The sequence below is a fragment of the Ranitomeya variabilis genome, chromosome 4 (assembly GCF_051348905.1).
Source record: "Ranitomeya variabilis isolate aRanVar5 chromosome 4, aRanVar5.hap1, whole genome shotgun sequence".
In the NCBI taxonomy this organism is placed as follows: Eukaryota; Metazoa; Chordata; class Amphibia; order Anura; family Dendrobatidae; genus Ranitomeya; species Ranitomeya variabilis.
This window is the reverse complement of record NC_135235.1, coordinates 483331199-483343245: the sequence shown is the minus strand read 5'-3', so window position 1 is coordinate 483343245 and position 12047 is coordinate 483331199. Positions and strand designations below refer to the sequence as shown.

The 12047-nt window shown below is 41.8% G+C and overlaps 1 protein-coding gene across 4 annotated transcripts in view; it reads right to left on the bottom strand.

Moving 5' to 3' along the window:
• Positions 1 to 1016: 1016 nt before the first annotated feature.
• The window catches only part of CPNE1 (copine 1), a 90327-nt gene continuing 79296 nt past the window's right edge, over positions 1017 to 12047 (bottom strand). For all 4 annotated transcript variants that reach the window (XM_077251903.1, XM_077251902.1, XM_077251901.1 and 1 more), the window contains exons 12-16: positions 9156 to 9210; positions 8405 to 8456; positions 7821 to 7954; positions 5991 to 6227; positions 1017 to 3294 (exon numbers count right to left, since the gene is read on the bottom strand). In XM_077251903.1, coding sequence (XP_077108018.1) covers positions 3178 to 3294; positions 5991 to 6227; positions 7821 to 7954; positions 8405 to 8456; positions 9156 to 9210 — 595 coding nt within the window. In that variant the 3' untranslated portion in view covers positions 1017 to 3177. The remainder of the gene's footprint in view (positions 3295 to 5990; positions 6228 to 7820; positions 7955 to 8404; positions 8457 to 9155; positions 9211 to 12047) is intronic.

Here is a 12047-nt window from a genome sequence, read left to right as displayed (position 1 = left end):
CCACAGCAGGCTAGCAAGAGAAACTAAACTTATATGATATTTCATACAATATCGTGACACTTGTATACGTGGTTCCTCATCCTCATCCTTGTATGTCAGGCCACCATGAGAAAAGCATAAAAAAAAATATCCTACTTCCCTTCCTTTTGCATCCTCGCAGCATCTCGTTCCGGCTTCCAGAGGCTCTTCTGTCCGGGCGATCACGTGTTCCCACTCATTGTTATTCACCTCTCTCCAGCCTATGAGAGTGGAGAGAGGTGAATATTCATTACCTTAATGAGCGGGCACCCCTTAGAGTCCCGGTAGCTGCTGGAAGCCGCACTTGCACCTTCACTGAAATGATGAGTCATCGGTGACCATGGTTTCAGGGACTGGGCTAGTCCCTCATATGTGACTGATGTGCACAATAGCAGCACACACTTTTTCCAGCTCAGATCAGTAGCAACGAGCAGACAACAGATCACAATGTCAGGGCACATGGTAAGTCGAAGGGCACACACGGTGCATTAATTTTGTGCAAAGTGAAAAATGGTCTCTCTTTCTGTCTAGCAGTTCTTGCAAATATTTAAAAAATAAAAAAAAAAAAAAACACAAAAAGTCACAACTTTTTCAATTTGCGACTTATTGAAAAGCCACGAATGATGGAATCAGGTGAAAACATCTGGAAACTAAACTTTGTTCACTGTGGCAAACTTAAAGGAAAAAAAACAACAAAACAACAAACATAACAGTAAAATGTAATTAGCGTAAAGAAAAAAAAAAGGTGCAAGACAACAGAAACAATACAAAAGAATAGGTGCAAATGCAGCAATGAATTGTGTCCCATGTATTTCTAGTAATTTCCAGGGCCAGTGAAATTCACTAATATCCGGTCATGAAATACATGAATCCATAGATGTGTACTCACACTTGGGCATAATATTAATCAATATGCTTTCTACAATGTATCTGTGTTTAAGTCATTCGTTTTATTCTTATGACACGGTCTTAAATAAAAAAAACAAACAGACGGTTGATCATATTTAGATATTTTATTAAGCATTTCTATGAAAAATAGAAAAACAAAATTGGATACTACAAAATAAAAAAAACAACAACACCACTTGATTATTCTAGCAGTCTACTTTATAGGTCCAGTGCCCGATCAGAGTATAAAGTGAACTTGCATAATACAAATGCTAAATACAGCGGCACATTACAATAAATGGATATATGAACAAACGGAAAAGGGCAAGAACCATACGGATAGATTTCTAATGACTGCAAGGAATAGTAAGTACGATTATATTTATTTCTAACGTTAATTTAGTAGCAAAAAAAGGCACAAAGCATTTCCAAGGAGAGAGAGTGCAGAAAATATGGCATATGCAGAAAATATTAGTCTCATTACCTTGGAGCTCAATAAAAAGGCACATATTACAAGCCAATGCATACAATAAAGTGTAACCTAAGCCTCAGAGCATAGGATTAAGAAAAAGGCACCAGCTAACCACTATATTCAGGCAGGATACAAGCAATTCTATGTTGCTCAGTCCAATAAATTGAGATATACCAATATCAGTCCAGTTGCTAGATTTTGTGTACCTCTACATGAAAGTGTTAAACGAACAAGCTTTTGTGAGCACCATATCTCGGATGGGCCAGTCATAGACCAGTCATCTTATTTTTCAGCCATTTTTCAGACCCCTTAACTAACCTGAAGGATATAGTTTCAGTTCACAACCCTGTAGTTCAGCATGCAGATTTGGTTTAGGTAGAGAGTAGTGATGAGCGAATAGCATTGTTGCTCGGGTCTCCCGGAGCACGCTCGGGTGATCTCTGAGTATTTGTTAGTGCTCGGAGATTTAGTTTTCCTCGCCTCAGCTGCATGATTTACAGCTGCTAGCCAGGCTGAATACATGTGAGGAATGCCTGTTTGTTAGGGAATTCCCACATGTATTCAGCCTGTCCAGCAGCCGTAAATCATGTAGCTGAGGCGACAAAAACAATCTCCGAGCACTACAAAATACTCGGAGATCACCCGAGCATGCTCGGGGAGACCCAAGCAACAATGCTATTTCGCTCATCACTAGTAAAGAGACATTTTGTAGAGATGTCATGCATGTTTTAGGATAGACTCATAACTAGAAAGTCAATATGTGATCATCAGCCATTACAAAATCTAAAAATGTATGGAATGAAATATGGAAATGGGGTTTTGGTCAATTAAATTGGTGTCTGTCATAGATTGTTGGAATACCCCTACCCCCCCATAGATGGAAAACTCTTACTTTCATTTCTGAGTGCATCTGCACAACTACCCCTCTGCCACCACAAATGATGCCCCCTGGATCATATCGGAGGATGAACTTCAATAGATGAGGTTTTTGGTCTTCTGCAGCCAAGGAATGATGACATGTCTAACCTCTATTATGTAGGAGTAGCTGGAGCATGAGATGCATTTACTAAAACAGCTCTCTCAGCATTGTGATGGGCAATGTCCCTCACTGGTTGTGTCATATTCATTATGTACCATAATTGTTACTTCTAACTAGTGATGGACGAATGTGCTCAGATAACCTCTTAGCCAAGCATGCTCGGTCCTTGGTGTGCCAGTATATTATGGTCGTGTCCCTGAAGCTGCATGATTCGCAGCTGTTAGACAGCCTCAACACGTGTGGGGATTCCTTAACAAACAGGCAATCCCGGCATGTGTTGGGTCTAACAGCTGTGAATCGTGCAGCTCCAGGGACGCGAACATAATATACGAGCACACCCAGATGCTCGGATAACACGTTATCTGGGCATGTTCGCTCATCGCTAGTCCTAACCCATGGTGTAGAGTAGGAATGCTGAGAAAAGGTTTTAACCTGTCCAGGATATAAGTTTCATTGTAGCCATTAGTGGATATAAACCATGAATTAGCCTCAACTTCCTCTGCGTGGAAATACACCCAAAGCCACCCAAATGATACCCTTTACCAAAAGGAAAGCAAAATAGGCAAAACCCCGCAGCTTCAGTGGTATTGTAAGTAGGAAAGTCCATTAAATGAAGATTGTCCTGCCACTACAGAACTTGAGTGACAAAATAACAGGCAATACCCTGAGAAAAGTCTTAATACGGATGATGAATGTAAGCAAATTCTGTATGGTAACTTCTGGTTGTAGCAGCACATTTCATGTGGGGTCATCCATATTCTTATGCAGTTTTCTGCTGTGGAGGATTCACGGGGGGCATTCCCAAAAACTTGAAATAAGAGACCAGTTGTTTAGGGATCTCGGCGAGTACCGCTTGAGTTAGGGCTTCACGTGGGGCCTGTAAAAGCAGGGGAAAAAAAAGTGACAGGTTTATATGGACAGGTAGGTACAGTATATGAAAGTATCAAAGTAAAAATGAATCCACTGCCCTATACAGTTTGCACCTCATATCGGAGATGGTCTGACTGTCCAACTGCCGGCCACAGAAGGTGGGCTTATAAAAAAAATGCCATTTCCATTTGGCCACAGTCACACGTTCAGTATTTCACATCAGTATTTGTAAGCCAAAACCAGCTACCAGCCAGGGCTCAAATACTGAGGACTACGTAACAGAAACGCATCAAATAGAGGACTATAGCGGAGCTACAGTAACCGCACATAAAACATGTTTTATCAAAACTACAGCAAAAAGCCAGGTAAGAGACACATGGCTGGAATCTGGGATCTCCATTGTATGCTGCCCTCATATTGTGAAGCATAAACCGGTTATCAGATGGTCTTCAAATTGTGGACGTCACACTTAGAAAACATATTTATAAAATTTATATGCAACGACTTATTTAACCTCTCAGTGACCGGTCCACATTTTTTAAATCTGTCCAATGTCAGTTTGTGGTAACAACTCTGGAATGCTTCAACAAATCCCAGCGATTTCGAGGGTGTTTTTGTGTGGCACATTATAAATTTATGATAATGGTAAATTTAGGTTGACATATTTTGTGTCTATTTATAAAAAATATCAGAAATTTGACAAAAATGTAAACAAAAACAAAAAAAATAGCAATTTTCAAACTCACAGCCCCCACGAGGAAGCCCACGTGAAACGTGCTATGGGGCTGCGGGCATGGAACCCGGAATGGAGACTATGGCTAAGACCTTGTGCTAAAGCAGCAGCCATAGATACTACCTACTATTACCACTTTTCCTTCCTGAGACTCTTCGTATGAGCTCCTGAATTATTATTACTAAGCTGGGACGGTGTGACATTCATTTGTCTACTGTACTATCTGTTGATTATTTCAATTCGCGCATGCGTATTCCCGCTAAACACTAGCGTTTTCCAAGCGATCTGTAGCATCGCTTGGAAAACTGATTGACAGATTGGTCACACTTGTCAAACAGTGACAAGTGTGACCAACTTTTTACTATTGATGCTGCCTATGCAGCATCAATAGTAAAAAGATTTAGTGTTAAAAATAAAAATAATAAATCGTGATATTCTCACCTTCTGGCGGCCCCCGCAGCGTTCCCGCTCATCGCGATGCTCCCGTTCCCAATAATGCCTAGCGGCAATGACCTCAGATGACATAGCGGTGTCACGAGACCCACATCATCACAGGTCATTGCCGCAAAGCATCACTGGGAAAGGAAGAATAGCGAGGAGAAGGAACGCTGCGAGGGACGCCGGAAGGTGAGAATATCACGATTTATTATTTTAACTTTTTTTTTTTTTTTTAACAATTATATGGTTCCCAGGGCCTGGAGGAGAGTGTGTATGTGTATTTTGTTTATTCTGATGATAAATATTGAGGATTTTATTTTACAGTTACTCTGTCTTCCTGGTCCCACAATAGAGTATGTGGAGATACTGACCTCTGGTGGTTTTTTCTGCACTGTTTGCATTTTATTGTTGCTCCATTAGTATTCTATTTTATTATTAATGTAATGTTTGCACATGCACTTTACATATACATTTTTGATTGGATTTTTGTATTTTGAGCATCATTCTGTAACACGATATTTTTTAACTCATGTATGAAGTTTGGGCACCACATGTATTAAAATTGTGTTTATGGATTTCTATTCACATAATTTTGAATCTGAGGGTATCCCACATATATATTCGTTTAACTCTCTGTTACGGAAATCCCGCGTCACTGACTGTCGCGGACGGCTGGTGCGACCAATCAGCGACAGGCGCAGTCTGGCCATGAATTGGCGCGGGATTTGAACCACACTTCGCTGATTGGTCGCACCCGGTGCGGGATTTAAATAAACTACATACATATTCTAGAATACCCGATGCGTTAGAATCGGGCCACCATCTAGTGTGAGTGGGTGAGAGTGTGAGTGTGTGAGAGTGTGAGTGTGAGTGTGAGTGTGAGTGTGAGTGTGAGTGTGAGTGTGTGTGTGTGTGTGTGTGTGTGTGTGTGTGTGTGTGTGTGCGCGTGTATATATACACATACATATACACACTGGATTCTGGCGTTCCTGTAACAACATACAGATAATTGTTTTTAATTTGTTATTTTCATTATAGATATTTTTTTGATCTCATTGTTTTTAACCTGGTATTTAATAAAAATTATACGACATAATATTGAAATCATTTTTTGGACTTTCTGGTCAGTCATTTTTCTTCTTTTGCAGTTATTGGATGTGGTATTTCGACTGTCCTATTTATTAGATCCAGTTCCCAGTAATACATATGGTTCACAATAGGTGATATAATTTGTGTCTCACTTGTGTCACTGATTCATGTTAATTAATATTTTAAAACAGACCACACATGAACTCATGTGCCCAGTCCAAAAAAGGGGGAAAAAAATATCCATCCTGTCATATTTTAGTCGGTAATTGCAGATGAGACCATTTTGAACTATGGCAGTGATAAAATAAAATAACACACATGGAAGATCTCCATTGTGGATACATATGGTCATGTGAATGGAGCCAGAGCACTACCACATCCTGAAAATACTAACAGCGAATTCATTCCAAATACTGGAGCGAAGATAGAAAATCTCAACTTACATTTTGGAATTGTCGGAATGGCACAAACTGGACAATGTCTCTGGCAGCAGGCTCCCCGCTGGAAGATTTCAGGACCCCGTTGTCTCCATCAAGAAATTCCATGGCTTTAAAATCTGCACTTCCTACACCAATGATGATGATCGACAAAGGAAGCTTAGAGGCTTGCACAATGGCATTTCTGGTGTCATTAAGATCAGTGATCTCTCCATCAGTGATGATTAAGAGTACAAAGTATTGCTGGAAAGGATAAAAAAAAAAAAAAAAAAAAAAAAGCAAATCATACATTTAATGGCACAATATTAAAAAAATTATATTAAAAAAGAAAAAAAAAAAAAAAAGTATTTTGTACTAATTGACTACATACAGCAGAAGCGGTAAAGGTATTGTTTATGTAGCATTTGACTACTGCCCCCAGTGATTGTTCATCAGAGTCTGGGGTCTTAATTTAATTTGGAGGTCTGAGTATTGTGTCTAAATAAAGCTTAAAGGGAACCTGTCATCAGAAATAACCCTATTAACCTGTAGATATGGGGTTAATATGCAGGTTAACAGCGTTATGATGCTGTCCGGTGCCTGCACGCAGCCGAATTAAGCTGGGAGAAAATCATCTTTATCCTCCCCGTCAGCATTCGGTTTTCAGTCATGGAGGCGGGGCGACGCTGGTTCAGTGACCTCTGAGTACACAGAACAGCCGCTGTAACTGCGCCCCCGACCCTGACTGACACCGGCCGTACATTGGGGCTAAGCTTTCAGTCAGGGCCGGGGGCGCAGTTACAGGGGGCGTTCTGTGTATTCAGAGCGGTCACTGAACCGACACCGCTCTGCCCTATGACAAACCTGAATGCTGGTGGGGAGAATAAAAATAATTTTCTCTCCACTGAGTTCAGCTCCATGAAAGCACTGGACAGCATCATAACACTGTTAGCTTGCAGATTAACCCCATATCTACAGGTTATTGGGGTTATTTCTGGAGACCGGTACCATTTAAGGGTTTGGACTCATTTTGAATTACTTCTGCTAGAGATAAAGATAATAATTTTAACATTGGTGTCTGTGTTAAGTCCTTTCCCTTTGCTAAAATGTTAAATATGTCCAATTGTTGCTCCTGAAAGACAACAAACCATCCACTCCTTGTTTATAAAGGAACAGGTGCATTCTATTCAGCAATAGGACAACCCACAGCTTTTTCGGAGGACTTGAGTCTATCATATCTTCCACATAAATTTGAGTACGTAAAGTTGCATGCAAAGTGACAAAGTCAAAACTGCTTTCTTTCTCCTGAAACAGCAGCATCTTGCCTGGTACAGCAGTCACCCTGGTTCATGTGCTGTATCTGACATCACCTCTCATCTGAACATTAGCGGTACAGCTATTGAAAACGATGGGTTCGATTCATTAAGACTGGCGTGGTTCTTAATGTGGGGCCATTCATGTAGAGGCGATTCATGAAGAGGCGTACGCCAACTCATGAATCAGGAGCACAGGACAAGTGGCATATACCTGTGTGGACCTTTCCACAAGTCCTACTCCAGTCCTTGCCAAAAGAAGATTTGTGGTGTAGTGAACGTGGCCATTCGTCATGAATTTGACAAGTAGCGGTCGCCACACCTCCGTCCAGCCCCAGCCCCACCCACTTCGGCAGAGCTGGGAGAAACTGCCAACAGTCACAAAATTTAAGAGTTGTTTCTAAATTTTGGAGACTTTTCAGAGCTTTTATCCCAGAATTCTGGACCTGAAAAGGCTTTGATGAATCGGGCCCTTTGGATTTTCTCAGATAATCCCTTTAAAAGCACAACAAACATTTTTCTAGCAATGTTATCGTATACTCACAGATGCAGTTTTCTGCTGTGCCCCAGCAGCCGCAAACCTGGTCACATGGTTGATAATTGGAGAGAAGTTTGTTGGGCCGTACAGACGGACCTGCGGCAAAGCTTGGCGGTATGCATCTACAATGCCTTGTATACCTGATGACAAACGCAGTATAAATCAACATCCTCAGTGGAAAATATTTCTACATCTTTCACCCGCAAATGTGCAGTTGGAAGAGGTTTATGCTCCTATAGGTGTCTGAAAGAAAAAATACTAAACCTACACTGAACTCTTAGCATATTGTTCCATAGTAGCATAGCTGGAAGCCTTTGAGCCCCAGAGGAAGCTTTTCCCAATCTCCATTTCCCCCAAATGATGAGCCAATTTGATCCCAAGCACAACGCTGGGCGGATATTGCGGATGCAAGCAAAAAAAAAAAAGCTGCTTTTGGCGATGCAGTCATACTCCACGCGACACTCCTGGTCACATAATTGACCATGTCCTTCCTCAGACATTTTTTGTCCTTCAGACAATCAGTAAATTTGTATTTCTAGCCTGAAGTATCGATTCAAATAATTGTGGCATAATGCTTACTGGCATCTTACCTGCACAATAAGGATTGCTGGGGTTGAAGTTTAGGGCGAACTCATGAGATACCTGAAAGTTAAAACAGATGTTAGTCAATGTAATAACTCAAAGGACAAAACGAGTATTATTGGTGGGACTTTGTATTACTGCGCACGGAATCCTCTGTATAAAAAAAAAAAAAAAAAAAACTCAAACTGGGGAGATTTCTCAATTTCATCTTAAATTGTCTAACATTTCTGGTGAGCCCTAAAATATTGCAGTTTTTTTCTCCGTGGCTTATGGCTGCTGTACTTTAAACAAATATTTTGGAACACAAAAAGAAGACACGCACTAGTAATAAATATGCCACTTTTCCATTTTTTTGGTGCAAGATGTTGTAACAACCATTAACATTTAGGACTCATTTGTATAGAACACAAGAATAATTATCGGCAGCACCAGAGAACGGGCCAAGGATGTATCGCTCTCGCTCTTTAAGCCTATGGGCTTTATGGAAAAATAAAAATACAAGAGCGCTATTATGCTTTCCTTCACCTACAATGTACATAGACTGTGTTAAAGAGCATAACTCGCTACTCGTCCTGCTGTCCTCTTCATCCCGCAGTCATCTGACTTGCCTCCAATAGCAGGGAATGCCCGAATGTTATAAAAGATCAATGGCCAACATACCCTTTAAGTGAATATTATAGTACAAGACGGATACATGGTACTTTCAGTTAGAATATATGTAGTGTGAAAAATAAAGCAAAATTACTACAACCCTCTTACCTGCCAGTTTGGTGGGACCTGGGCTCCAAATCCAAAAGCTGGAAACTGTTTGTCTCTGTAAGCAGGAATTATTACATAACATCTTAAGATCACAGAAAACTAGTTCAAGTGCAAAAAAGGGTCAATATATGGAAGAATATAATCCCAGGTGGACCCTTCTGTTCTGCAGATGCACATTTACAAAGCTGGGCTCTACATGGTAATAAGTACCTTGGTAATCACAACCAGTTTACTGTTACATGGCAGTCAGACATAAAAAAGGATCTAATTAATCGGATAATATCACAGCTAGTGGAGAGCCATGTCATAATATTAACCCCTTCACGCCACGGCTATTATCCGTTTTTTTTTTTTATTCCTCCTTTCCTTCTATCAATATAGCCATGTTAGGGCTTGCCTGTTGCGGGACAACTTGTACTTTTGAATGACAATTTATTCTACCACATAGTGTATTGGAAAAGGGGAAAAAATTCCAAGTACACTGAAGTTGCAAAAAATGTGCAATTTCACAATCTTATTTATTTTATTTACCAGGTTTACCATTTGGTAAAATTGAGGTGGCTATATTTTTTCCCCAAGTCAGTACGAGTACTCAGATACCATACATAGTTCATTTTTTATTTAAGTGGTGGAAGAAAAAAATCCAAAATTTGTATGAAAAAAAGTTTGTTTATAGCCATTTTCCGAAACTCGTAGAGTTTACGTTCTTCGGACTTTTTGCGGCTTGAGAGGACATTTTTATTGATGCTACTTTGAGGTAGATACAATGTTTAGATTGCCCCCCCCCCCAAAAAAAAATGTAGTGTTTAAAAAAAAATTTTGTTACGCCGTTTACAGATGGCATCAATTTATTTTATATTTTGATAGATCAGACATTTCTGAATGTAGCAATACTTAACTTTATTTAATAGCCCCTTTAGGAGCTGAGATCATCCAATCACTTGCACTATACATAGCAGTGCTTCAGTCCAGCTATGTTTAGCAGAAATCACAATCTCCTATGAACGTTGCCTACAAACCGGTGTAACAGGCCAGATTATACCCCCAGGCCAGACTATACCCGGGGTTAAAGTGGCCTAGGCTAGATTATACCCCGGGTATACTTTGGCCTAGGCCAAACTATACCCCGGGGTATAAAATAGCCTAGGCCAAAGTATACCCCTCCAGGCCAGATTATACCCCCCAGGGTAAGCTGAGGGAAAGCTGCTCATTCTTCTAGGTCACAGCTCCCCCTCCCATCGGGCACTGCTCCTTTTCAAGCTCCTCCACCTCTGGTGACGCCAGGGATCTCCCTTTCTAAGCCCCACCCCCTCCCTATAGTCACATGTGACATGAAATCTTCAGCCCTGCTCGTGCCAGCTCGTTGTCTTGGCGCCTTGGATATGCTTGGAAAAGGGCTTTGTATACCTAGGGGGCACTGACGAGCACTGAGGGGTGGGTGGGGAACCCCTTTACTGGTTGCTATGGGATATAGCATGATCACTCTATCCTAGCAACACCTTGGATACGCTTGGAAAAGGGGTTTATCTATCTTGGGGGCACCATTGCAGCACTGCGGGTGGGTGGGGAAACCTTTTACTGGTTGCTATGGGGATTGCCCCAGATAATTGCATTGCATGATAAGTGACTTATAGCTAATGAGAAATTATTGCCCCCCCTCCCACCGCTAGGTGGTGCTGGCTCTGCTTCTACAAGCTCCAACGGCACTAGCCAGGTGCCGCTCTCCTCTATGGCGCCTGGCTGTGACGTCGGCGCATGGAGAGGCAGCGCCACCTAGCGGCAGGAGGGGGACCCCGTCTACCAGGAGACGGGCAGCGGCGGTTAGCGAGGGGGGGTAATCGGGCAGCCCCCCTAAGGTAACTATAAAATGGGGGGGTATTTGTAATGCATATGCATTACAAATACCCCCCTTTACAACTACTTTTGCCATGGGCAAAAGTTTTGTATAGTGGGAGGTACTCTTTAAGAATTGTCAGTTTGGTTTCTCAATAAAATGTTGAAGCATTAAGTAATTCTTGTGTATATCACTCAATGCAAATGATTTCATTGGGGTATAATATGAGCTGAGAGGTATAAATTGGGCTAGGCAACTTTAACCCCAGATTAGTTACATAATCTGGCCTGGAGGGGTATAGTTTGGCCTAGGCTATTTTACACCCCGGGGTATAGTTTGGCCTAGGCCAGTTTATGCCCGGGTATACTCTGGCATAGACCAAATTATACCCGGGGTTAATCTGGGACAGGGTTACTTTGGCCTGTTACACCGAGGAACCCTTTTACTGGTTGCTATGGGATTTTACATGACCACTTTATCCTAGCAATGCCTTGTATATGCTTGGAAAAGGGGTTTATCTACCTTGGGGGCACCCTGCTTGCTATAGGGTTTTACATGGTGTAAGTACCTTAGATTGATCATTTGAAATCGCTTAGCAACCAGGAAAAGAGTTCCCCAGCCTCCATGCAATGCTGCGACAGTGCCCCCAAGGTAGATAAGCCCCTTTTCCAAGCGTATCCAAGGCGTTGCTAGGATAAAGTGGCCATGTAAAATCCCATAGCAACCAGTAAAAGGGTTCCCCGGCTTCCCCGCAGTGCTGTGAGGGTGCCCCCAAGGTAGATAAACCCCTTTTCCAACCGTATCCAGGGCGTTGCTAGGATAAAGTGGCCATGTAAAATCCCATAGCAACCAGTAAAAGGGATCCCCACCCACCCCGCAGTGCTGTGAGGGTGTCCTCCAAGGTAGATTAACCCCTTTTCCAAGCGTATACAAGGCGTTGCTAGGATAAATTGGTCATGTAAAATCCCATAGCAACCAGTAAAAGGGTTCCCCGGCTTCCCCGCAGTGCTGTGAGGGTGCCCCCAAGGTAGATAAACCCCTTTTCCAACCGTATCCAG